The sequence below is a fragment of the Mustelus asterias genome, chromosome 17 (assembly GCF_964213995.1).
Source record: "Mustelus asterias chromosome 17, sMusAst1.hap1.1, whole genome shotgun sequence".
NCBI lineage: Eukaryota > Metazoa > Chordata > Chondrichthyes > Carcharhiniformes > Triakidae > Mustelus > Mustelus asterias.
Window position 1 is genome coordinate 26,779,555 of NC_135817.1, and position 24,777 is coordinate 26,804,331.

At 43.6% G+C, this 24,777-nt stretch overlaps 1 protein-coding gene and 1 non-coding gene across 2 annotated transcripts in view; one reads left to right on the forward strand and one right to left on the reverse strand.

The window, feature by feature from the left end:
• Positions 1-308: 308 nt before the first annotated feature.
• Positions 309-24,777, reverse strand: part of LOC144506388 (toll-like receptor 7) — a 32,261-nt gene continuing 7,792 nt past the window's right edge. The window contains exons 2-3 of the mRNA XM_078232425.1: positions 6,546-6,710; positions 309-4,274 (exon numbers count right to left, since the gene is read on the reverse strand). Of these exons, the coding sequence (XP_078088551.1) occupies positions 1,179-4,274; positions 6,546-6,548 (3,099 nt within the window). The 5' untranslated portion in view covers positions 6,549-6,710 and the 3' untranslated portion in view covers positions 309-1,178. The remainder of the gene's footprint in view (positions 4,275-6,545; positions 6,711-24,777) is intronic.
• LOC144506681 (U2 spliceosomal RNA) lies at positions 11,639-11,837 on the forward strand. The gene has a single exon (XR_013499934.1). It is a non-coding gene; the product is annotated as a U2 spliceosomal RNA (small nuclear RNA).

The window sequence follows — 24,777 nt, forward strand, 5'->3', positions numbered from 1 at the left end:
CTGTTTGCTATACTGGCTCTTTAGGAGCTCTATCGCGTCCCTGTACGTCTCAGCGTCGCGGATGGTGGAATAAACCACGTCGCTTACCCAGGCGTGGGGCACGTGCAGCTTGTCTGTTTCGGACTGGACGACAGCGGAGGCTTCGAGGAAGGCTTCAGAGCCCGTCAGCCAGTGTTCGAAGCTGTTGGAAGCTCTCACCGCTTGAGGGTCCAGGTCTAACTTGTCGGGCTTCAAAATTTGTTCCATCCTGTGATTTTTGTTTTCTTTGTGATTAAAATTGATGCACCATCAATTCACGAGGACTCCAGCGAGTGTGAAATAAAACAGGCTTTTAATCGCAAAGAACTGGAACACACCCTTGTAGCTAGCCTGGCCCAGACTGAGGCAGAGGGGAGGAACCGTTACCTTTATACCTCGATCAGGTGGAAATGGAGGAGTCTCAGGTCAGGCGCAGCAGGGGTGTGTCCAGGCATATAATACGTAGTTACAGTGGGTCACCACAAGTAGGAGGGAGAGATTGCAATTGCAAAACACCGATGCATTTCAGGATTTTAGAAAGAAAGGGAAGATTGTAGGCAGATCAATATTTTGAAAGGTTGCAGTGTGATTTGAAAAGGAACGGTACGAGCTGCCATTTTGAAGGTTATAAGGACCAGGCTGGAGAAAGGAATCGGGCTGGTGACATTTCATTGAAATGGTAATGGAAAGGAAGTGTTCAAGAATTGCAATGAGAGGAAATTGAGGGGTTAGGTGGCATATTTAAAGGCCAAAGTAAATTTTGAGATAGTGGGAGGGCAGATGGGAGTGAAACTGCTCAGTTCTCAGATGGAAAACTGCTTTGGTCAGTAGAGTTGGAAGAGGAATGTCTTAATTTTGAACACACAGGAAGAAATTCTTCAGCTTCTCACAGTGACAATGGTGGGAACTAAATGAGATAGCCAGGAGAAACAACTTGATGACTCATTATCAACACGGCAGATGAGAAATTTAGACTCAGTCTTGCTCTCTAGGTTAACCATAGTGCTGGGGTAATTTGGTTTTGGAAAGAAACTATGGTTCTGTGGTTGAGCTTAAGATGGTCAAGCCATACCTGTAGATGGATAGCCAAGCAAGTTACAGCTTACCTGATTAGAGATTGTACATTATGTGGATAAAAGTGAAAAACAGTTCAACTGGAGTTAAGTGAATTCTGCAATTGTGTTGAATCTTGACCGATTGTTTGTAGCTGTTGCATTTCTTAAGCATTGCCAGAAAAAGCCTTGAGAATTAAGGTTTTTAGGCCAATGTAACACAGAGCTGCTACATAGCCTCTTCCTCAGTTTCAGATACCTTGAGTTGATTAAAACAGGCTCCAACAGAACCAGCAGGATTACATCTTCATTTTCATCCAGGAGTCTTTGGTGAGCCATATAAAAGGCGGTTTTGAAGGTTCCTCTCTTGACATAACTCCTTGTAAGCACAAACATAGTCTTTTTGCTCATGTGTATACTGTGGGAAAGATTGTCGACAACTGGCTTTCCTAACTCCCAATCTCTCTCTTCCAAACACAGGGAAAGTCGCCTTTCTTCTTTACCTTCCAAGTGAACTAATAGTTCATTGACAACCCAGTCTGTCACAGCCAGGTCTGAAGTGTCGTAAGCAATAAATGCATCATATGAACAGTCCTGCTCTTTAAGAGAGTGATACCCTTTCAACCGAGCACTGCAGAAATTGTAAAAATACCACATGTCCCAGTAATACAAATGATGGATCACTGCTACAAACACGGTGCTAAAAATGATCATGGCAGAAGCCAAACTTAATGAAGCTGCAACATTATCCAGTGTACACGTGTGCTGATCAAGGAGAACAATGCTGTCTCCGCGATGATTTTCAGGTGATTCACAGGTAACATCAGTGGCCAATTGAGGAATGTCCAGGTCACAGGTATTAATCCATGCGATAAATGGTGCAAGTTCACAAGTGCAATGAAAAGGATTTCCTCTTAAAACCAGCACTTCCAGGTGAAGCTGTTCACTTGCTGGGAAAACTGACGGAGTTAATGTCTTAATTTTGTTATAGCTTAAATCAAGATATCTTATTCGGTTTGCTAACGTAAGGAAGCTTACTGGAAGTTGAGAAATTTGATTTCTACTCAGTAAAAGTTTTTGGAGGGATGTGGTGCTATTATATAGTCTATCTGGGGCAACGGTTAATTTATTGTTGCTCACATCTAAGGTCAGCAGATTCTTCAAGAACTGTAGTTTATCCCAATTAACCACATTTAAACTGTTATGGCTCAAAGACAAATATGACAAATTACGGGGTAAGTTTTCATAAACATCAGTTGGGATTTGTTGAAGTTGATTGTAAGATAAATCAAGATATGTTAAATTAATTAGATTTTTAAATAAGCCTATATATCTACTGTCCTCCCTACTCCATAAGGTCTTCAGGAAATTCCCTTGGAATTCCAAAACTTCCAAAGAATCACTGTTCAATCTTGACTCTGTCAATGTAAAGATGGCATTGTAGCTTAAGTTTAACACTTTCAAATATTTAAGGTTTTCAATAAAACCTAATTTGTGTGTGACACCCTCAACAACAAAGTAGTGTTGGTTGTAGCTCAAGTCCAACACTTCCAGTTGCCAGAGTTCTTTAAAAGCATTATCATAAGCTGGATCGAGTCGATTAAAAGAAAGATCTAAATATTTCAAATTGGGCAAGGATGCAAACTCAGTACCGTTTAAAGCTTGCCCAATTGCATTTGCTGACAAATTCAGGCACTTGATGTCTTCAAAGCCTTTAAACTGCTCTGGGGTGATGAAGAAAATATTGTTCAAACTCAAATCCAATGTCTTCCCATAAGATTGACAGACATCGAAAGTATCACCATCATTGTGAAGGGATTCATATGCCGGATTGCTATTTCCGGATAGTAAATATGAATCCTTTAAACTAGATTCTATATAAGGAAGATGTTTACCATTGTACAATGAACCACACAGAAGATTTCCATCATTTGATGCAGGTGATATCCTATTCTCTGAAAGGTTTATTACCTTTAGCGATGGAAGGTGTTTAAAGATTGTTAAGTCTACTTGTTTAATGAAGTTTGTAGCGAGGTTGAGAACGGTAAGATTGCTGAGTCTGTACAGTGGTGCTAGATCTTGTGATTTGAGTTCTTTGAATACATATCCTTCAATGCGTAATTGCCTCAAGGAGACTAATTTGATAAAGTTTCTTGAAAGGACGATTTGGTCTGCATATGATGTTATTTTGTAGTTGAATGACAAGTCAAGTTCTTCTAATCTGGGTAAGTAGTTTAAAAAGTCCCCAGTGGCAATTTCGCCAACTAAGAAGTTCAGTTCAAGGTGCAGGACCTTCAAGCTAGTAAAGTTCTGAAACCAGCTACTCTGAATTTTACGAAGGCAGTTGCTGGAAAGGATTAATGTCTGTAACTTTGGAAGCTTTTGAAAAGCATAAGGATGTATGTGAATGGAGTTATTTCCGGGGCAGGGTTCACATGGGTAAGGAGCATTGTAACACCTGGGGCAGTTTCCAGTTAGGTCAAGGAATTCTAGATCACTCAGATGATGAAAATCCTCTTGGTTAATGGTTTGAATTCTGTTCTTACGGAGATATAATGAACTTAAAGTTTCTGGCAGGTTTCGAGGGACAGAAGTTAAATTATTTAAGTCAAGTGTGAGAATCTTCAGTTTGTTGCTACTTGAAAATGCCCCGTCACCTATATGGTTGGCCATGTTGCAAGGCCTCTGATGGTAACAGTTTTGTGACAAATGAAGTGTTTCTATGCTTGATAGGTTTGGTAAATTCTCTTTTGTTATGTTTAGAATCTTATTGCCATTAAGACTGAGCAATTGCAAACTCGATGGAAGTTTCTTAGGCACTAGGAGGAGATGGTTTTCATCTAGGTATAATTCTTGCAGTTTTGTCAAGGCGGAGAAGCTGTCTTCTGCTATAGCCATGTTCTTTCCGGGTGGAGTGTTCCGACTTAACTCTATTTTGGTTAGGTTTTGTAACTTGGAGAAGGAACAATTGGAAATATTTGTGATCTGGTTATTTGCTAGATTTAGGCTGGTTGCATTGGAAGGAATGTTCACTGGTACTCTGCGAAGGTGATGGTTTCTACAATCTAATTGAATAGAGGAGCCATTGTCCTGTACACTCACGTCACATGGGAGGCTTCTGGGAATCCAGCCAGTTGCAAGCAGTTTTACAACAAAGTTGAGCAGAAAGAGGAAGAACAGTAAAATCAGTGATGATCCTTGTGCCTAGAGAAGCATTACAAATAAATTGAAAAGAGAAGTTAGTGTTATTAATCATTTTCTATATTTAAATACAAACGTTTTCTATTAAAAGGACCACTCCTCGTGATTTTACCTCACAAAAATTATAGACCCAGAACTCCATTGAAGGGAAAAACCTGGTTTCAGAATGTTTACTATGCTTTTTTTTAATATATAGATAGTCCTACATATTGCTGCATCATTTTTATACACATTTATATATTTGAAAGTTAATGTATTTGTCACAAAATATTGATTTCACAGTGCAAGTTAGTACTTAAGATTGTACAGAAACTTGCATATTTCAAATTCATTATTTTATCAGTGAGGATAGCCATGAACACACATCAGTAAAACATTATTTAATGATAGCTTATTAAAAATTCTCTCTACATTGTCAGCCTATGTTTTCCATATTTATTTTGCCAGCAACACCAAGGTATGTAGCAGAGGTCAAAAACAGCTACTAATGATTAAATGGAAGTAATATTCAACAGCTATTATTAAGTCAAAAATATTAATGCTGAAAGTCATGTTTCTCCTGTATATGAAATCATGAAACTACTTACTGAACCTTGAGTGTGGTGGGTTCTCACACCATCTTTTGAAATCTAGGATTTGGTAAAATTTACAAAGACAAATCTACTTGTTAATTGTGTATCAATTGTGTTTAATTATATGCAGGTAGAGGGCATTAATTAAGATTTCAATCAGCAGAACTAGAGACACTCATTGAAGTTGAAGTGTGGTTGAGTTAAGAGATGGATGCTTGTAATGTTTCATTGTAATGTAAGAGTGAGTAAAGGTTGGCTCCAGAATCTTCCTTCACCTATTGATTTTCTGGAATAGAATGACTACAATCGGAAATTTGCCTAGATGAGAATTTGTACTGATTATTGTTACATCATTGAATCTAATGTATTAACAATGAATGCCATGCAGATTTCCTTCCCATTCATAATGATGTTACAGTTTTGACAAGCTTTATATGATTACTCTTAATCCACCATTGTACTCTTCTCAGCAATTCATTTCCTATCGTTTTCTCAACTGCTGCTCCCTTTGACTCCTTCCATGTACTGCAATGACATGATGTATATTACTGTCATAACAACAGTGTTTCCTATCACAAATTCAAGTGCTTCATTTTGCAGGATAACTGCAACTAACAAGAGCATGCATGAAAAGGGGATTCCCAAGTCTGCATATAACTGCGGCATTTGTAGAAGTGGCTCTCTAGGAAGCAGAGAGGATGCAAGAGATGTCTGATCAGGTTTGGTAGTAAAATTGTGGTTTATTAATTTATTTATTATTCATTTACGGGATGTGGGCATCGCTGGCTAGGCCAGCATTTATTGCCCATCCTTAGTTGCCCTTCATTTGTTGTCAATGAACCACAGGTTTAAAAAGGATTATGCCACTCATTTAGCTGAATTCTACATGTCATATCCTTATTGGGGACAGATTAACACAACACTGGTTTCTCTTTCCCTTTATGAGTGCACACTACAGAAAGTCTAAGTGGGAAGCAGGGGAGTGGACCAAACTTTATCTCCAAGCATGCCACGTCCTTCAGCTTAATCCTGAAAAGCGACAGCACAGCTCACCACAGGGCTTATTGCAACTCCAGGGACATTTACAGTAAAATATTATTACCCTCAGACTACAGGTATATGGGATTAGAACCACTACCACTGTCTGTGTAGACTGGCTGAGTTGAACAGCTATTTCAGTGTCAAAGTTCAACGTTGTTCTATGTGGTACCCTACAGCCCTTGGGTTCCATGATTTTCTCTTCTTCGGACAAGTTTCAAGATATGGAGACAGTCTTTGATAGAAGCTTCTCTAATGTCAATGCAGACATTTAATTTGTTGACATACCGACTATTAATAGGCATGTGGTGACATGTAGAACTACATAGAGGGTGGTGCTGTCGATCAGCATGACCCAACTGCCATTCCCCTCTGTCACAGATGGGAAAATGGGCAAAGGACAGGCTGAATCTGAAGATGCTGAAGTAATAGAGACTGATAATGGGGCCTTCTGAAATCCTTGCTCAGAGTTGTCAATGGTCACCTTAAACCCCAGAGTTTCACATGGCCACATAGTGCAGGCCAGTCACAGGCTGCAGCTACTGCAAGGGGAGGGTGTGTGAGAGAGAAAGTGAGAGAGAAAGAAAGAATGACAGACATAAAGATTTTGAGAATTTTTTACCAGTTAGGCTCATATAGAAACTGAAAAATCAGAATCACTCACCATTTTCAGTTTGATTTTCAGGTATTAAAATATCCCCATTGACAATTAAAGCTATCTCCTTTTCTCATTGAGCAAGACACAAATCAGATTTGCATATCAGAATCTCGGCAATGCTGACTGTTCATCCAAAGGTTCTTCCAAGTTAGATGGTGAAGTATGTTTTGCCTGGATGGGTTATAAATGACAGTATGTTAAAAAGGAATTCCCCTGCTGTCCCTCACAGAGAGTGAAAGATGCAATGCACCAAACATAGAAATCATAGAAACCCTACAGTGCAGAAGGAGGCCATTCGGCCCATCGAGTCTGCACCGACCACAATCCCACCCAGGCCCTACCCCCACATATTTACCCGCTAACCTACACATCTCAGAACTCTAAGGGGCAATTTTTAACCTGGCCAATCAACCTAACCCGCACATCTTTGGACTGTGGGAGGAAACCGGAGCACCCGGAGGAAACCCACGCAGACACGAGGAGAATGTGCAAACTCCACACAGACAGTGACCCGAGCCGGGAATCGAACCCGGGACCCTGGAGCTGTGAAGCAGCAGTGCTAACCACTGTGCTACCGTGCCGCCATTGTTATCAATTACAGAAAAACACCACTCCTGAATTTCTGGAAAATTCTGAAACCTGCAACTGGTCGCCTCCCAGTAAAATATAAACTTATGTTATGAAACAATATCGGAACAGGAGTAGGCTATTCAGCCATTTGATTCTGTTCCAGTATGGATGGTCAGTACCTTAACTCCAATTCCCTGAGTTAGATACATATTCTTTAATATCCTTACTTACTGATCAGCACAAAACCACTGAGACTGCTGCTCCTTAGTGCGATGATACTGTGCCTTTAAGAAATATACTTATATCTTGTGAGGGGTGTGTTCACGTGGAAGGAGATTTCTAACTAGCTAATAAGATTCACAGGCAGAATGCAGTCTCTCAGAGGACAAGAGATCAGTAAGGAGTTAAATGATTCTTAAGACAGCTAACACAAACAGTTTACACATATGTGGATGTAGTAAGACAAGTAGTTATGATTTCAAAACATATATGCTGATAGTTTATGATATTCTATGATATTTTAAAAGTAATGTTCACTTTAGCCAAGCAAAGTTACCAAAAGGCATGGTGGTAAATATCATTAGTTTAAAACCAGAAGTCTGGGAACCTGTTAATCAGCAGCAATCTAATCAGGAGGATTCCTATAAGGGAACGTATTTTACAACATTAATGAATAGATGCATTCACTGCCCAGACACAAGGATAGATATGCCCCTGGACGCAGGAACACATGTCTATTCAACTTGATAGTGAATCGATGGGAACATCCACTTTGACCTCATGGTAGCATTTGCCATTACCAGCGAATGGGGAAATAGTCAGACCCAAAAAGGGAGACACGTCCGGACTAAGTTGGACAAATAAGTTATCCCCATGCTATTAAGTATCATATGGTTGGTGAGGTACGAGACAGAGATTTATATTGATGTATAACTATTAAATGAAATTGATTTTAAGCTAATGAAAGGTGGAACTATTGATTAGAAAAAAACTATAACTGATCTGTACTTCAGAACTTTTGGAGAGGTTCTGTCATTCTATTCCCAGAGCTATTTAATCCTTCGTGAGTCTCCGGTCAGCTGTACGTTTGTTTGTTTGTTCTATGTCTTATTTCTTAAATAAATTTTGTTACGTCTTTGCACAGAGATGTTTGCCTTGTGAGTTTTATATTGTCTTAGTTTAAGACACAATTGGCCATCTTTTGAAATTTCCCCACAACAGTCAAAGTTCAGCTCTGTTTTTTAGTATCAGATCAAAAACCATTGTTGTGTTTATTCAGAGAGGATAAACCAGTGCTGACAATTGCCTCTGTATGGGTACAGAGATGGGCTCTTTTGCTAGCAGCATACAATTATACATTCCAGCTTCACCCAGGGACACAAATGGCAAATGTGGATGCACTCAGCCGTTTTCCTTTGCCGCAGACAGTACCTTCACCATCAGTCTCATAAGAGATGGCGTTGGCGCTGCACCTGATAGTGACTTTGCCAGTCTCAGCTAAACACATAAAAACTTGGACTGAAAGAAACCCAGTATTATCAAAAGTTAAGAAGATGGTGATGCAAGGGTGACAATATGATAAGTCAGAACTACCTTACCAGCAGAGAAGAACAGATGTGAGGACGGTGTGTTATTGTGGGGGGCTCGTGTTATAGTGCCACCCCAAGAGAGATGGCTTTTATTGAAGCAGGATGAAAGCACTCTCCCAAAGTCATGTTTTGTGGCTGGGAATCAATAAAGAAATCAAAAGAATGGTCAGTCAATGTCCCAGTTGTGAAGTCCAACAGGCATTGCCACTATCAGAATATGAATCCTTGGGAATGGCCAGGTAGGCCATGGGAAAGAGTAAATCATAGAATCATAGAAACCCTACAGTGCAGAAGGAGGCCATTCGGCCCATCGAGTCTGCACCGACCACAATCCCACCCAGGCCCTACCCCCACATATTTACCCGCTAATCTACACATCTCAGGACTCTAAGGGGCAATTTTTAACCTGGCCAATCAACCTAACCCGCACATCTTTGGACTGTGGGAGGAAACCGGAGCACCCGGAGGAAACCCACGCAGACACGAGGAGAATGTGCAAACTCCACACAGACAGTGACCCGAGCCGGGAATCGAACCCGGGACCCTGGAGCTGTGAAGCAGCAGTGCTAACCACAGTGCTACCGTGCCGCCCTTTAGTCTTTGCAGGGCTGTCCATGGGAAGTATGTTTTTCATCTTTGTTTATGCACATTCTAAAGTCTACAATGGCCACTGTCACCACTGACAAGTTAAGGCAGATATTTGCTATTCATGGCATGTCAAGGATCTTTGTGTCAGACAATGGCATGTCATTCACAGTGGAGCAATTTCAAAAATTGTCAAATCAAATGCTATTCGCCATGTTAGGCCAGCACCTTTCCACCCAGCCTTCAATGGGTTAGCAGAACAAGCTGTACAAACATTCAAATCATTGATGAAAAAACAAGTTCATAGGCCTTTACATCAACATGTGGATAGTTTCTTGTTGTCATACAATATCACGGCAAATGCAACCACAGGGGTCATGCCAGCCTAATTACTAATGGGCCACTGCTTACGGACACAGTTGGATATGATATTCTCAGATTTGGCACGGAGAATGGAGACTGGATAAGCTTCGAGAAAGAAAATCATGACTCGAGAAAAAGAGACAGATGGCGGGATTCTATGGCCTCGCCACAGACCGGAAATTCCAGCCCAAGGTCAATGGACATTTCCGTGACATTGTCCGCCCTTCACCAGCTCCAATTCTGTGGTGGGCGAGGCAGTAAAATTCTGATGATTTAATTCTGGCCAGAAACTTCACAACAGGAATGACATGGGTGGCTGGGAAAATTGTGGAAAGACAAGTCTCCTATGTTATAGAAATACAAGGTCATCGTGTCAAGAAACATGTGGATCATTTGAGGAAGGAAACTTGGCTTGATACAGGGGATTAAACAGGCGATCCCTACAGTAGATTCGGGTTTATTGGTTGCTGAGAAAAGGATCCCTGTTCGAAATGTGGAACTGGAGCAACCAGCAGTTTCTGTAGCCGAGGAGACAGTAGCTACTGAGGAGGATCTCGACCCCGCACTGATAAGTTTATCTTTTGCGACCATCTGTCCAGATTCATCACTTCCCAAGGAGTACAACACAAAACTGAGACATTCTACCAGGGTCCTGAAGTCTCCTGACTGACTGAACTTATGATGAGTTTTTCCTGGGGTATTCCTGATGCCTGTTGTAACTTACATGCCTATGTTGAATGGTGTTCCTTTTGTTTCATTCATAGGTGAACTCAGGAATTAGGGGGAGCAGGAGTGTGGTAACATGGCCCCTAAGAGGGGGCGGGGGGGGGGGCGATAAATGAAGGCCACATGATTGGCTGGACCCTATGGAGAGGCAGCACGCGAAGCCAAGCATATCGGGTGCAAGGACATGTGTCCTGGGTCATGAAAGAACCTAAGTTGGAGCCAGGGAGGAGAAGAGAGTTAACGTGTATTGCAGTTCTGTCAGACTCTTGTTTGTACATATATAAATGTTGTTGGGAATAAACCCCTTTCTAACTTGGAACCACAGCAAGTCGCCTTCAAAGTTATTACAGCAGTTTTCTCTTCAATGGGGTACCCATTTGAAGACTTTCCTAGAATCTCTGGGAAAAGTGAAAAGAAGGTTTCAGACAGCCCGACCTCCTGCTCACTCAGCAGGGTTTTGAGGCTCCTTTTTTTTATTTATTAGTATCACAAGTAGGTTTACATTAACACTGCAATGAAGTTACTGTGAAAATCCCCTCGTCATTTTTAAAGTGCTCTGCCTAGTGTGTGCTCTTCCAGTGTTCCTGTTCTGCCTTATATCTTTGGGGATACCTTCACTCACAGGGGTGGGGTTAGCTTTGGTTGCATTGGAGGAATGATGAACTCGCTCCCTTTCTTTATTCAATCCCTTGGTTGGTCACAACAATATTAAATCAAAAAGGATCCCTTCCCTTGTGGATACCTTCTCCCAGTCCCAATATATTTCTGTTTTTAAAGGGGTCAATTTAACTAGGCTTTCTTGAATTATATAAAGAGTGAGTTTTTTGGTTACTAAACGTGAGGGATATAATAAAACACATGCACATACACAGATTAGGAATGAGAAGTGAGTCCAAAATTACATTTTTAAAAAGAATAAACAAATTAGTCTTTGAGTTGACTGTGAGGAATGGATGTTTTAGACTTATGTGGCTGTTTTAGACTTATGATTCCAGTAGCGCTGAATTCAGCAGCTGAATAGTTGGTTTTGAAATTCTAAGGTCCTGCAGTTTAACTGCAGGTTTACCCTGCTCCCTTTTCATCTGTAGCTTTGACAATTTGATATATTTCAGCAAAGCAGTGAAGGAGATTGGCGGTTCCAGGTCATATTTGCATAAGTGCAGTCACTGTGACCAGAAGGTGGTTTGTGGAGGAGCTGCTGTGAAGGGACAGTTAAACCCCAAACACTACTTCAGTGTTTCCCTCCCTACCTGCTCCTCTAACCCCATTGCTTCTTGGCCTTTTGGCTGAGATCAAGTGTAGCATTGACATGCTGTGCTTGGTTGAAGTCATTAGGTTACATTTCAGCTTCATTGGAAGCAATTTTTAAAAGTGGCATCTTGGCCTATTGGCTAAGATGCAAATGAGATCAAGCCTTGGAGGTGGAGCTATGCCTACTCCAATCAGCTTGGATCATGTAGATCAGGCCCAAGACAGGAGGTGAGAGCCCTGTCTTGTCAGCTTGGGTCGGGAATGTCTCAACTTGTTGAGACTCTGAATTGGACTTGATTTGCTTGAATTGGAATAAAAATACAAAATAAAAGTTGGCAGGAGGACCACAAGCAAGGGAGAGGTGAGTTGAGATTCTTTTATCCTTTTACTTGTATAAGGGCAATATGGCAGCTAGGGCAGTGGCATGCTCCTCCTGCCAGATGTGGGCTATTAGGGAGCAATCTGGTCTCCCAGACAACTTTGTCTGCAGGAAGTGTGTCCAGTTGCAGCTCCTCACAGACTGCATTGTTTGCTTGGAGTAGCAGGTGGATGCACTGCAGAGCATACAGGAGGCAGAGAGTGTGATAGACACTAATTACAAGGAGGTTGTCACACCACAGGTTCAGACAAGTAGATGGGTGACCGCCAGGAGAGGCAGGCAGGTAGTGCAGGAGTCTCCTGCGCCTATTCCCCTTTCAAAGAGGTATATCGTTTTTGGATGCTGTTGAGGGGGATAGCCTGTCAGGGGGAGATACCAGCAGTAGCCAGGCCTGTGACACCACAGCTGGTTCTGCTGTGGGACAAGGTCGGGCAAAGTGCAAGCGAGCAGTGGTAATAGGGGACTCGCTAGTTAGAGGCACAGACAGACGTTTCTGTGGCCGCAATCGAGACTCCAGGATGGTGTGTTGCCTACCTGGTGCCAGGGTCAAGGACGTCTCTAAGCGATTGCAGGACATTCTTAAAGGGGAGGGTGAGCAGCCAGATGTCGTTGTACATATTGGTACCAACGACATAGGTAGGAAAAGGGATGAGGTCCTGAAATGTGAATATAGAGAGTTAGGCAGAAAGCTAAAGTGCAGGACCTCGAAAGTAGTAATTTCAGGACTACTACCGCTGCCACGTGCTAGTGAGAGTATGAATAGGAGGATTAGGCAGATGAATGCCTGGCTTGAGAGCTGGTGCAGGGGGCAGGGATTTAAATTTTTGGATCATTGGGATCTTTTCTGGGGAAGGGCTGACCTGTTCAAGAGGGATGGGTTACATCTGAACTGGAACAAATAACAAAGAACAATACAGCACAGGAGCAGGCCCTTCGGCCCTCCAAGCCTGCGCCCGCTCATGTGCCCAACTAGACCATTCGTTTGTATCCCTCTATTCCTAGTCTGTTCCTGTGGCTATCTAGATATGTCTTAAACAATCCCAGCGTGTCTGCCTCAATCACCTTGCTTGGGAGTGCATTCCAGGCCCCCACCACCCTCTGTGTAAAATACGTCCTCCTGACATCTGTGTTGAACCTTGCCCCCCTCACCTTGAACTCGTGACCCCTTGTGTTTGTCACCTCCGACCTGGGAAAAAGCTTCCCACTGTTCACCCTATCTATGTCCTTCATAATTTTATACACCTCTATTAGGTCGCCCCTCATCCTCCGTCTTTCCAGGGAGAACAACCCCAGTTTACCCAATCTCTCCTCATAACTAAGCCCCTCCATACCAGGCAACATCCTGGTAAACCTTCTCTGTACTCTCTCCAAAGCCTCCACGTCCTTCTGGTAGTGTGGCAACCAGAACTGGACGCAGTATTCCAAATGTGGCCTAACCAATGTTCTATACAGCTGCAGCATCATATGCCAACTTTTATATTCTATGCCCCGTCCAATAAAGGCAAGCATGCCATATGCCTTCTTGACCACCTTCTCCACCTGTGCTGCCACCTTTAAGGATCTGTGGACTTGTACACCCAGGTCCCTCTGTGTGTCTATACTCCTGATGGTTCTGCCATTTATTGTATAGCACCCCCTTACATTAGATCTACCGAAATGCATCACTTCGCATTTATCTGGATTAAATTCCATCTGCCATTTCTCCGCCCAGTGTTCCAGCCTATCTATATCCTGCTGTATTCTCTGACAATGTTCATCACTATCCGCAACTCCAGCAATCTTCGTGTCGTCCGCAAACTTACTGGTCACACCAGCTACATCTTCCTCCAAATCATTTATATATATCACAAACAGCAGAGGTCCCAGTACAGAGCCCTGCGGAACACCACTAGTCATGATGTGGAGATGCCGGCGTTGGACTGGGGTAAACACAGTAAGAAGTTTAACAACACCAGGTTAAAGTCCAACAGGTTTATTTGGTAGCAAAAGCCACACAAGCTTTCGAGGCTCTGAGCCCCTTCTTCAGGTGAGTGGGAATTCTGTTCACAAACAGAACTTATAAGACACAGACTCAATTTACATGAATAATGGTTGGAATGCGAATACTTACAACTAATCCAGTCTATCCTCAACCGGGATATTGGGTTTATGTCACACTATTTCACATAAATATTTCTGCTTTTTTCCTCCTGAGTCTTTATCATGCGATCCTAGAATCAGAATTTATGTCACACTATTTGTAACTCCCACAGTTGCGTGGACCTGCAGAGTTTCACTGGCTGTCTTGTCTGGAGACAATACACATCTTTTTAGCCTGTCTTGATGCTCTCTCCACTCCCATTGTTTTGTTTCTTAAAGACTGGATTAGTTGTAAGTATTCGCATTCCAACCATTATTCATGTAAATTGAGTCTGTGTCTTATAAGTTCTGTTTGTGAACAGAATTCCCACTCACCTGAAGAAGGGGCTCAGAGCCTCGAAAGCTTGTGTGGCTTTTGCTACCAAATAAACCTGTTGGACTTTAACCTGGTGTTGTTAAACTTCTTACTGTGAACACCACTAGTCACAGACCTCCAACCGGAAAAAGATCCCTCCACTGTTACCCTCTGTCCTCTATGGCTAATCATGATGTGGAGATGCCAGCGTTGGACTGGGGTAAGCACAGTAAGAAGTCTCACAACACCAGGTTAAAGTCCAACAGGTTTATTTGGTAGCAAATACCATAAGCTTTCGGAGCACAGCTCCTTCATCAGTTGGAGTGGATATCTGTTCTCCAACAGTGCACAGACACAGAAATCAAGTTACAAAATACTAATTAGAATGCAAATCTCTACAGCCAGCCAGGTCTTAAAGGTACAGACAATGTGGGTGGAGGGAGCATTCAACACAGGTTAAAGAGATGTGTATTGTCTCCAGACAGAACAGCTAGTGAGATTCTGCAAGATCAGGGGGAAAGCTGTGGGGGTTACTGATAATGTGACATTAATCCAACATCCCGGTTTAGGCCGTCCTCATGTGTGCGAAACTTGGCTATCAGTTTCTGCTCAGCGACTCTGCGCTGTCGTGTGGCGGCCTTCACGACACTCTGAGGCGTCTAGGATAGATGCCATCTGGCCCTGGGGATTTGTCTGTCTTAATGTTTCCTAAAAAACCTAACACTTCCTCCCTTGTAATTGAGATTTTTTCTAATGGGTCAACACATCTCTCTGAGACACTACCAGTCAACATGTCCCTCTCCTTTGTGAATACTGATGCAAAGTATTCGTTTAGGATCTCTCCTACTTCCTTTGGTTCCAAGCATAGTTCCCCTCCTTTGTCCCTGAGAGGTCCAATTCTTTCCCTAACAACCCTCTTGTTCCTAATGTATGTATAAAATGCCTTAGGTTTCTCCTTAATCCTGTCTGCCAAGGACATTTCGTGACCCCTTTTTGCCCTTCTAACTCCCTGTTTGAGTTCTTTTCTACTTTCTCTGTATTCCTCCAGTGCTCCATCTGTTTTTAGCTGCCTGGACCTCATGTATGCCTCTTTTTTCTTTTTGATTAGACCCACAATTTCACTGGTTATCCACGGCTCCCAAATCCTACCTTTCCTATCCTTCCTCTTTACAGGCACATGCCTGTCCTGCAGTCCTATCAACTGCTCCTTAAAAGACTCCCACATGCCAGATGTGGATTTACCCTCGAACAGCCTCTCTCAATCAACAGCCACCAAATCCTGCCTAATCTGGCTGTAGTTAGCCTTCCTCCAATTCAGCACCTTACCCATAGGACAACACTCATCTTTTTCCACTACTATCCTAAAGTTTACAGAATTGTGGTCACTATTTGCCACATATTTCCCTACTGAAACTTTGATGACCTGACCAGGCTCATTCCCCAGTACTAGGTCCAGTATAGCCCCCTCTCTAGTTGGACTGTCAACATATTGTTCCAAAGAACCTTCCTGTACGCATTTTATAAATTCTCCCCCGTCCAGGCCCCCAGCCCTAAGCGATTTCCAGTCTGTACCAGGAAAATTAAAGTCTCCCATTACAACAACCCTATTTTTTCTGCACCTGTCCAGAATCTCCTTACATATCCGTTCCTCAACTTCCCGTGGGCTGTTGGGAGGTCTGTAGTACACCCCCAGCATAGTGACTGCGCCCTTCCTGTTTCTGAGCTCCACCCACAGTGACTCGTTACCTGACCCTTCCAAATTGTCCACCCTCTGTACCGCTGTAATATGCTCCCTAACCAGCAGGGAGGGGGATTAACATCCTGGTGGGGAGATTTGCTAGAGCCACAAGGGAGGGTTTAAACTAGTTTGGCAGGGGGGGTGGGATCCAAAGCAGTAGGGAGACAGAAGAGAAGTGTGAGGACAGCACAGAAGTTTAAGAGAGCACATTAAGTAGTAAAGACAGATCAAGCAAAAGCAAGACAGTGAGCCAGGGAAGTCCGGATTAAACTGCATTTATTTCAATGCAAGAGGCTTGACAGGCAAGGCAGATGAACTCAGGGCATTGATGGGTACGTGGGACTGGGATATTATAGCAATTACTGAAACATGGCTAAGGGAGGGACAGAACTGGCAGCTCAATGTTCCAAGGTACAGATGCTATAGTAAAGATAGAACAGGAGGTAAGAGAGGAGGGGGAGTTGCACTTTTGATTAGGGAAAGCATCATGGCCGTACTGAGAGGGGATATAAAGAGGGTTCGGCCAATGAGTCTATATGGGTAGAACTGAGAAATAAGAAGGGGGAAATCACTTTGATAGGGTTGTACTATAGGCCCCCAAATAGTCGGCGGGAAATTGAGCAGCAAATATGTAAGGAGATTACAGATAGCTCCAAGAATAATAGGGTGGTAATAGTCAGGGATTTTACCTTTCCCAACATTGACTGGGACAGCCATAGTATTAAAGGGTTGGATGGAGAGAAATTTGTTGAGTGTATTCAGGAGGAATTTCTCATTCAGTTTGTGGATGGCCCGACTAGAGAGGTGGCAAAACTTGACCTCCTCTTGGGAAATAAGGAAAGGCAGGTGACAGAAGTGTTAGTGAGGGTTCACTTTGGGACCAGTGACCATAATTCTATTGGTTTTAAGATAGCTATGGAGAATGAAAGGTCTGGCCCAAAAGTTAAAATTCTAAATTGGGGTAAGGCCAATTTTGATGGTATCAGGCAGGAACTTTCAAAAGTTAATTGGGGGAGTCTATGGGAAGGCAAAAGGACGTCTGGTAAGTGGCACGCTTTCAAAAGTATGTTAACCAGGGTTCAGGGTAAACACAATCCTCTTAGAGTGAAGGGCAAGGCTGGCAGAAGTAGGGAACCCTGGATGACTCGGGATATTGAGGCCCTGGTCAAGAAGAAGAAAGAGGCACATGACATGCATAGGCAGCTGGGATCAAGTGAATCCCTTGAAGAGTATAGGGGGTGTAGGAGTAGAGTTAAGAGAGAAATCAGGAGGGCAAAAAGGGGACACGAGATTGTTTTGGCAGATAAGGCAAAGGAGAATCCAAAGAGCTTCTACAAATATATAAAGGGCAAAAGAGTAACAAGGGAGAGAGTAGGGCCTCTTAAGAATCAACAAGGTCATCTATGTGCAGATCCACAAGAGATGGGTGAGATCCTAAATGAATATTTCTCATCAGTACTTACTATTGAGAAAAGCATGGATGTTAGGGAACTTGGGGAAATAAATAGTGATGTCTTGAGGAGTGTACATATTACAGAGAAGGAGGTGCTGGAAGTCTTAAAGCGCATCAAGGTAGATAAATCCCTGGGACCTGATGAAGTGTATCCCAGGACATTGTGGGAGGCTAGGGAGGAAATTGCGGGTCCCCTAGCCGAGATATTTGAATCATCGATAGTCACGGGTGAGGTGCCTGAAGATTGGAGAGTGGCAAATGTTGTGCCTTTGTTTAAAAAGGCTGCAGGGAAAAGCCGGGGAACTACAGGCCAGTGAGCCTCACATCTATGGTGGGTAAATTGTTAGAAGGTATTTTGAGAGACAGGATCTACAGGCATTTAGAGACGCAAGGACTGATTAGGGACAGTCAACATGGCTTTGTGAGTGGAAAATCATGTCTCACAAATTTGATTGAGTTTTTTGAAGGGGTAACCAAAAAGGTAGATGAGGGCAGTGCAGTTGATGTTGACTACATGGACTTTAGCAAGGCCGTTGACAAGGTACCGCATGGTAGTTTGTTGCATAAGGTTAAATCTCATGGGATCCAGGGTGAGGGATCTAAATGGATACAAAATTGGCTTCTTGACAGAAGCCAGAGAGTAGTTGTAGAGGGTTGTTTTTCAAACTGAAGGCCTATGACCAGCGGTGTGCCTCAGGGATCAGTGCTGGGTCCACTGTTATTTGTCATTTATATTAATGATTTGTATGAGAATATAGGGCGCATGGTTAGTAAGTTTGCAGATGACACCAAGATTGGTGGCATGGCGGACAGTGAAGAAAGTTATCTCCAATTGCAATTGGATCTTGATCAATTGGGCCAGTGGGCTGACGAATGACAGATGGAGTTTAATTTAGATAAATGCAAGGTGATGCATTTTGGTAGATTGAACCAGGGCAGGACTTACTCAGTTAATGGTAGGGCGTTGGGGAGAGTTACAGAACAAAGAGACCTAGGGGTACATGCTCATAGCTCCTTGAAAGTGGAGTCACAGGTGGACAGAGTGGTGAAGAAGGCATTCGGCATGCTTGGTTTCATCGGTCAGAACATTGAATACAGGAGTTGGGACGTCTTATTGAAGTTGCACAAGACATTGGTAAGGCCACACTTGGAATACTGTGTGCAATTCTGGTCACCCTATTATAGAAAGGATATTATTAAACTAGAAAGAGTGCAGAAAAGATTTACTAGGATGCTATTGGGACTTGATGGATTGAGTTATAAGGAGAGGCTGGATAGACTCAGACTTTTTTCCCTGGAGAGTAGGAGGCTGAGGGGTGATCTTATAGAGGTCTATAAAATAATGAGGGGCACAGATCAGCTAGATAGTCAACATCTTTTCCCAAAGGTAGGGGAGTCTACAACTAGAGGGCATAGGTTTAAGGTGAGAGGGGAGAGATACAAAAGTGTCCAGAGGGGCAATTTTTTCACACAGAGGATGGTGAGTGTCTGGAATAAGCTGGCAGAGGTAGTAGTAGAGGCGGGTACAATTTTGTCTTTTAAAAAGCATTTAGATAGTTACATGGGTACGATGAGTATAGAGGGATATTGACCAAACCCGGGCAATTGGGATTAGCTAAGGGTTTTAAAAAAGAAATGGCGGCATGGACAAGTTGGGCCGATGGGCCTGTTTCCATGCTGTAAACCTCTATGACTCTAATCAGATGGGGGTAGGAAGGGGGGGTGGTCAATGGACTCTACTGTCGTTTTGTTTCCATGTCACACACCCTGACAGACCCAGCATTAGTTCACACTGACCATGTTTGCAGTTGGGTTTTCATCTAAATATCCTGTGTATTCTTGGAAGATGAAAATCCACAAACAAGTCTGTGATATAACTTACAGGATATGATTCAGCTTCCATTATCTCCACAGGAGATTGCAGTTGTTTGCTTCATGCCTTTGATACACCCCTGTCTGGAAAAAATATGCGATATTTTATTGTCTCTAAGGACTCATCATCACCTACACTGGAGCAAATCAGACAGTGGTTGAATTTACATTCTCAGAACTTGCACATTCAGTCATCTTTGGCTTGGACGTCCATTTTTAAAAAGGCATGTCTTATTTAGAAGTTCAATATGTACATATGTAATTTAGGGTTTTACTCCATCAACATAACATGGGGTTACCCCCAGTTTTTGGGTCCAGCCTCAGGACACCTTCTGTCATGAAAATAAAATTCTTGCCTCCTTAGTTGTAGTAGGCACATAATGGGCCTCATTCTTCCATGCCTAGGACAGCACATGCCAAATATCAGATCCTTAACTTCAGGGTAGATCAGGATTGAATCTTTCTAGTCTGTAGGGCTCCATAGAACAGTTCCATCCTCTTGGTTCTGATTGAAGACTTAACCCTTTCAGTGGTTTTATATGACGTAAAACTGCCTTTTAACATGTAGGCTGACACTGCATTGCAGTAATGTTGGAATGTTGGAGGTTATGTCCTCTCAAATTACATACATACATATTGAACTTTTAAATGAGACATGTCTTTTTAAAAATGGACATGCAAACCAAAGGTGACTGAGCATGTAAATTCTGAGAATGTAAATTCAGTCACTGTTGATTTGTTCCAATGAAGCTGATACTGAGTCCTTAGAGACAATGAAATATACAATGGGTGCAAAAAGACCTATGACACCATTGAAGAAAAGCAGGGGAATTTTCCCCAATGTCTTGATAAATATTTATCACTCAACCAAGTTAGGTAGTAAGAGGTTAATGTGGTCACTGCTGTTTGTGGGACCTTACTATGCATCAATTGGCTGCCATTGTTTTCTACATTACTATGGTGACTGCACTTCACAAAGTACTCCATAGTCTGTGACGAATTTTGGGTTGTTTCACAAGCTTGTGAAGGGATTAAGTCTTCCCATTTTTGAGCATTTTAGCTACAAAAGCAGAACCACACAAGGTTATACACTAGGCCCAGCTCACTCCCATGGAGTGAAAAAGCAAGTTCCTAAATTAAGGTTCCTTTTTGTATGTTCTGGTTTGCTATTAACTATGAACATGCCGTTACTATGCTAGGAAAAGAAAAACATAGATTTTGACAACATTTTTTAATGAAAAGGGTATCTGTCATTACTCGATCTACAAATTATGAGAAAAAAAACTACAACATTTAACCTTGCACAAACCAGGATCAGATGGTTGGTGGTGCTACATAGAAGTATTGTTAACTGCAGTTGGCAAAGCTGGAAACCGGTCTGGCAATTATTTATTTCCCTATGTTGGAACCTGTAAACCTTGAATTATTCTTTAAGTTTGATTCCTTGCTACTCTTGGTGTTCTTTGCATTTCCCTGCCACATCATTCTGCTGCTCTGTCAACCACCACTCCCCATTTTCCAAAGTTTCTATGAATCTACTTCCATCAGACTATCAGACAGTGCATTCCAGTCACAGCAACTCACTATGTAAAAATAAAATCTCCTCATCTCTATGCTAGTTCATTTGACAGTGAACTTAAATCCATGTACTCTGTTACCAATCCTTCCGCTAGTAGAAAACGTTTCTTCATAGTCACTCTAAATTCCACATAACTTTGAACTCTTCATGAGCCCTTCATTGGGTAAAACTCAACAGCATCCAGTCCAGCCATAAAAGGTTAAGACCATAAGATATAGGAACAGAATTAGGCCATTTGGCCCATCGAGTCTGCTCCGCCATTCAATCATGGCTGGATATGATTCTCATCCCCATTCTCCTACCTTCTTCCTGTAATCTTTGATCCCCTTATTGATCAAAAACCTATCTATCTCTGTTTTAAAAACACTCAATGACCTGGCCTCCACAGCCTTCTGTGGCAATGAGTTCCACACATTCACTACCCTCTGGCTGAAGAAATTCCTCCTCATCTCAGTTTTAAAGGAGCATCCTTTCACCCTGAGGTTGTGTCTTCGAGTTCCAGTCTCTCCCACTAGTGGAATCATCCTCTCCACATCCACTCTAGCTGGACCTCTCAGTATTCTGTAAGTTTCAATTAGATCCCCCCCTCACCCCTCAACCCCACCCCCACCATCTAATGCCCTCATCACATCAATTGTCCTGGCAAATGGTGGAGTTGGAGGAGTCTCAGCTAATATGTTTCCAACCTAGTTATACTGAGAATGTGTGGAAGGAGGAGGCTGAACAAATAGGCACTGCAAATTCTGGCCTTAGAAAATGCAATGGCCCACAAGTAAGTGACAGAGCTAGTTTTGTGGTGCTTCAGTGGCAGGTGGGCAGTGGAGGGGGTGGGAGAGGGCAGGGGGAGTGTGGCAGTGGTGTGGGATTGGATGGCTAAGGGAGGCAGACATCAGAAGTCAGGCAAGAATCAAGGGACAGTGGATCGCATTCAGTGGTCGGGGAGGGATATCTGGAGTCAGAGGGCCTGGAGATTGGGCCCAGGTGGGAGGGACATCAGTATTTGTATCACACCCTCTCGGTTAGAAGTCAGGATCTCAAGGGGCAGGAATAATGGCGATCGGGAAAGTGATTGTGATAAATATTATATTTGCCATACAAGCGATCTTGAGGATTGGGTTTCCCTTCTGGCTGCCTCAGGTCTAGTGAGCTCGCGCACAACCAGTGGGAGAGAGACTGCAGCCAAAGTGAGATTCAGCCAGAGTGAGGGTATCGGGAGTTTGGAGCTGAGTGGCAATTTGGTGCTGAGGGGATAGAGGTGTTCACCTTCAAGAGGAGTGGACCTGTGAGGGAGACTCAAGGGCAAGAGAGAAGTAGAAAGAAATTGAACCATGACATCACAGCCAACACATAAGTGATTGGCTGGTGACTGGTAAGAGTTTTTCTTTTCTTTTTTTCTCATTTTTGTTTTGTTGTTGTACTTGTTGTTATTAAGTTAACTTAAGGGTTAAGTCATGGCATGAGATCCCAGACCAGTGTCATACCCCTCCTGTGCGATGTTCCACTGTTCCTGGTTCCTTCACATGCAGGAAGTGTGTCCAACTGCAGCTCCTGTTTGATGGCTCTGGAGCTGTGGATGGATTCACTTTAGAGCATTTGCGATGCTGAGGAATTTAAGGATAGCATGTTCAGTGAGTTGGTCGCACCGCAGATAAAAATTACTGAGGAAGGTAGGGAATAGGTGGCCCCCATACAGAGGAAGAGTAGGAAGGCAATGCAGGGATCCCCTGTGGTCATCTCCCTCCAAAACAGATATACCATTTTGGATACTGTTGGGAGAGATGACTCACCAGGGGAAGGCGGCAGCAACCAAGTTCATGGCAGGGTGACTGGCTCTACTGCACAGGAGGGCAGGAAACAGAGTGGCAGAACTGCAGTGATAGGGGATTCAATTGTAAGGGGAATAGACAGACATTTCTGCAGACCCAACTGAGACTCCAGGATGGTATGTTGTCTCCCTGGTGCAGGGGTCAAGGATGTCTTGGAGCAGCTGCAGGATATTCTGGAGGGGGAGGGTGAACAGCCAGCTGTCGTGGTGTATATAGGCACCAATGATATAGGTAAAAAATGGGATGAGGTCCTACAAGCTGAATTTAGTGAGTTACGAGTCAAGCTAAAAATTAGGACCTCAAAGGCAGTAATTTTAGGATTGCTACCTATGCCACATGCTAGTCAGAGTAGGAACGTCAGGATAGTTAAATGAATATGTGGCTTGAGGGATTCAAATTCCTGCGACATTGAAACTGGTTCTGGGGAGGTGGGACCAGTACAAATCTCACGGTCTGAACCTGGGCAGGACCAGAACCAACGCCCTAGAGGAAATGTTTGCACGTGCTGTTGGGGAGAGTTTAAACTAATATGGTAGAGGGATGGGAACTAATGCAGGAAGTCAGAGGGAAGTAAAGTGGGTGTGGTGAACCATTGTTGGTTCCCACCAGGTAGTGCTGAGCCATGGTCTGGCCAGTACTATGAGTCTGTAGATATGTTACTGTTGGGGTTAGGGTTGGGCTGTTCTACCTGTTAATATAGTCCTATAGTACACCCCAGTTGGCTCCGCCTCCTGGGAGAGGTATAAAGGTCACTGCTCTGCCTGGTGACCCTTTAGTCTGGGATCGTATACTGTATATAGTAGCTCTGTTATTGTTGGCAATAAAAGCCTTTATTTCCCGAGTACATCCAGTCTCTCGTGTGATATATCGCGCATCAATTTTATTGCCAACAAGTAAATTCTTTTTTTTGAAAAAACAACGACAAAAGAAAACATGGAGCAAATGCTTAAACCCGAACGGCTTACGTTGGACCCACGTGCGGCGGGAGCATCGAACATTTGCGACCACTGGTTGAAGTGTTTCCAAGATTACCTCGACGCCTCCACAGCGGTCACCGACGACGCCGACAGACTCCGGGTCCTCCACGCGAGGGTAAGCGACGCTGTATACTTAGCAATCCGTGGGGCCACCGACTACAAAGGGGCCCTCGAGCTTCTCAAGAAGCAAATCGCCGAATGAGGTCCATGCTCGATACCTTCTAGCCACTCGACGGCGGCAGCCCGGCGAAACGACGGAACAGTACGCGTGCGAGCTTCAGCAGCTAGCCAGAGCCTGCAACTGCAAGTCAGTGTTGGCAGACCAGTACATGAACGACCTAGCTCGAGATGCGTTCGTGGCGGGAATCGGCTCCTCGTACATCCGCCTTCGGCTGTTGGAGCAAGGTAACCTCGATCTCACTAAAACCATACAGTTAGCTGATGCTCTAGAAACGGCCTCCAAAAGTCTGGCGATGTACCCCGACGACCACGTGGAGACAGTGTGGCAAGGGCAGTCGCAGACTCCACTTCATTCAGCGGGACCGAAAAACTGCGCGATTGCGTTCCCAGCCTCGGACCTGACGACGGCAGCAGCTCCAGGTGGCCCGCGGTGTTACTTCTGTGGGGGGGTGAAACACCCTCGGCAGCGATGTCCAGCTAAAGCGGTGTTGTGCTCCGCCTGCGGCAAGAAGGGGCATTATTCCAAAGTATGCCGGTCCAAACCTCCATCCAAGAACAGCAGTGCGGCATGTGACTCCCCGGAGCCGGCCTCCTTGTCTTCTGCGTCTTCAAGGTCTTCTACCACGTGCGATTCCAGGACGTCGCCATTCCGAACGATGGAGTCGCAAGACACGTGCGACCTGCAGGGGCCGCAGGTTTTGCCGCCAACGTCCACG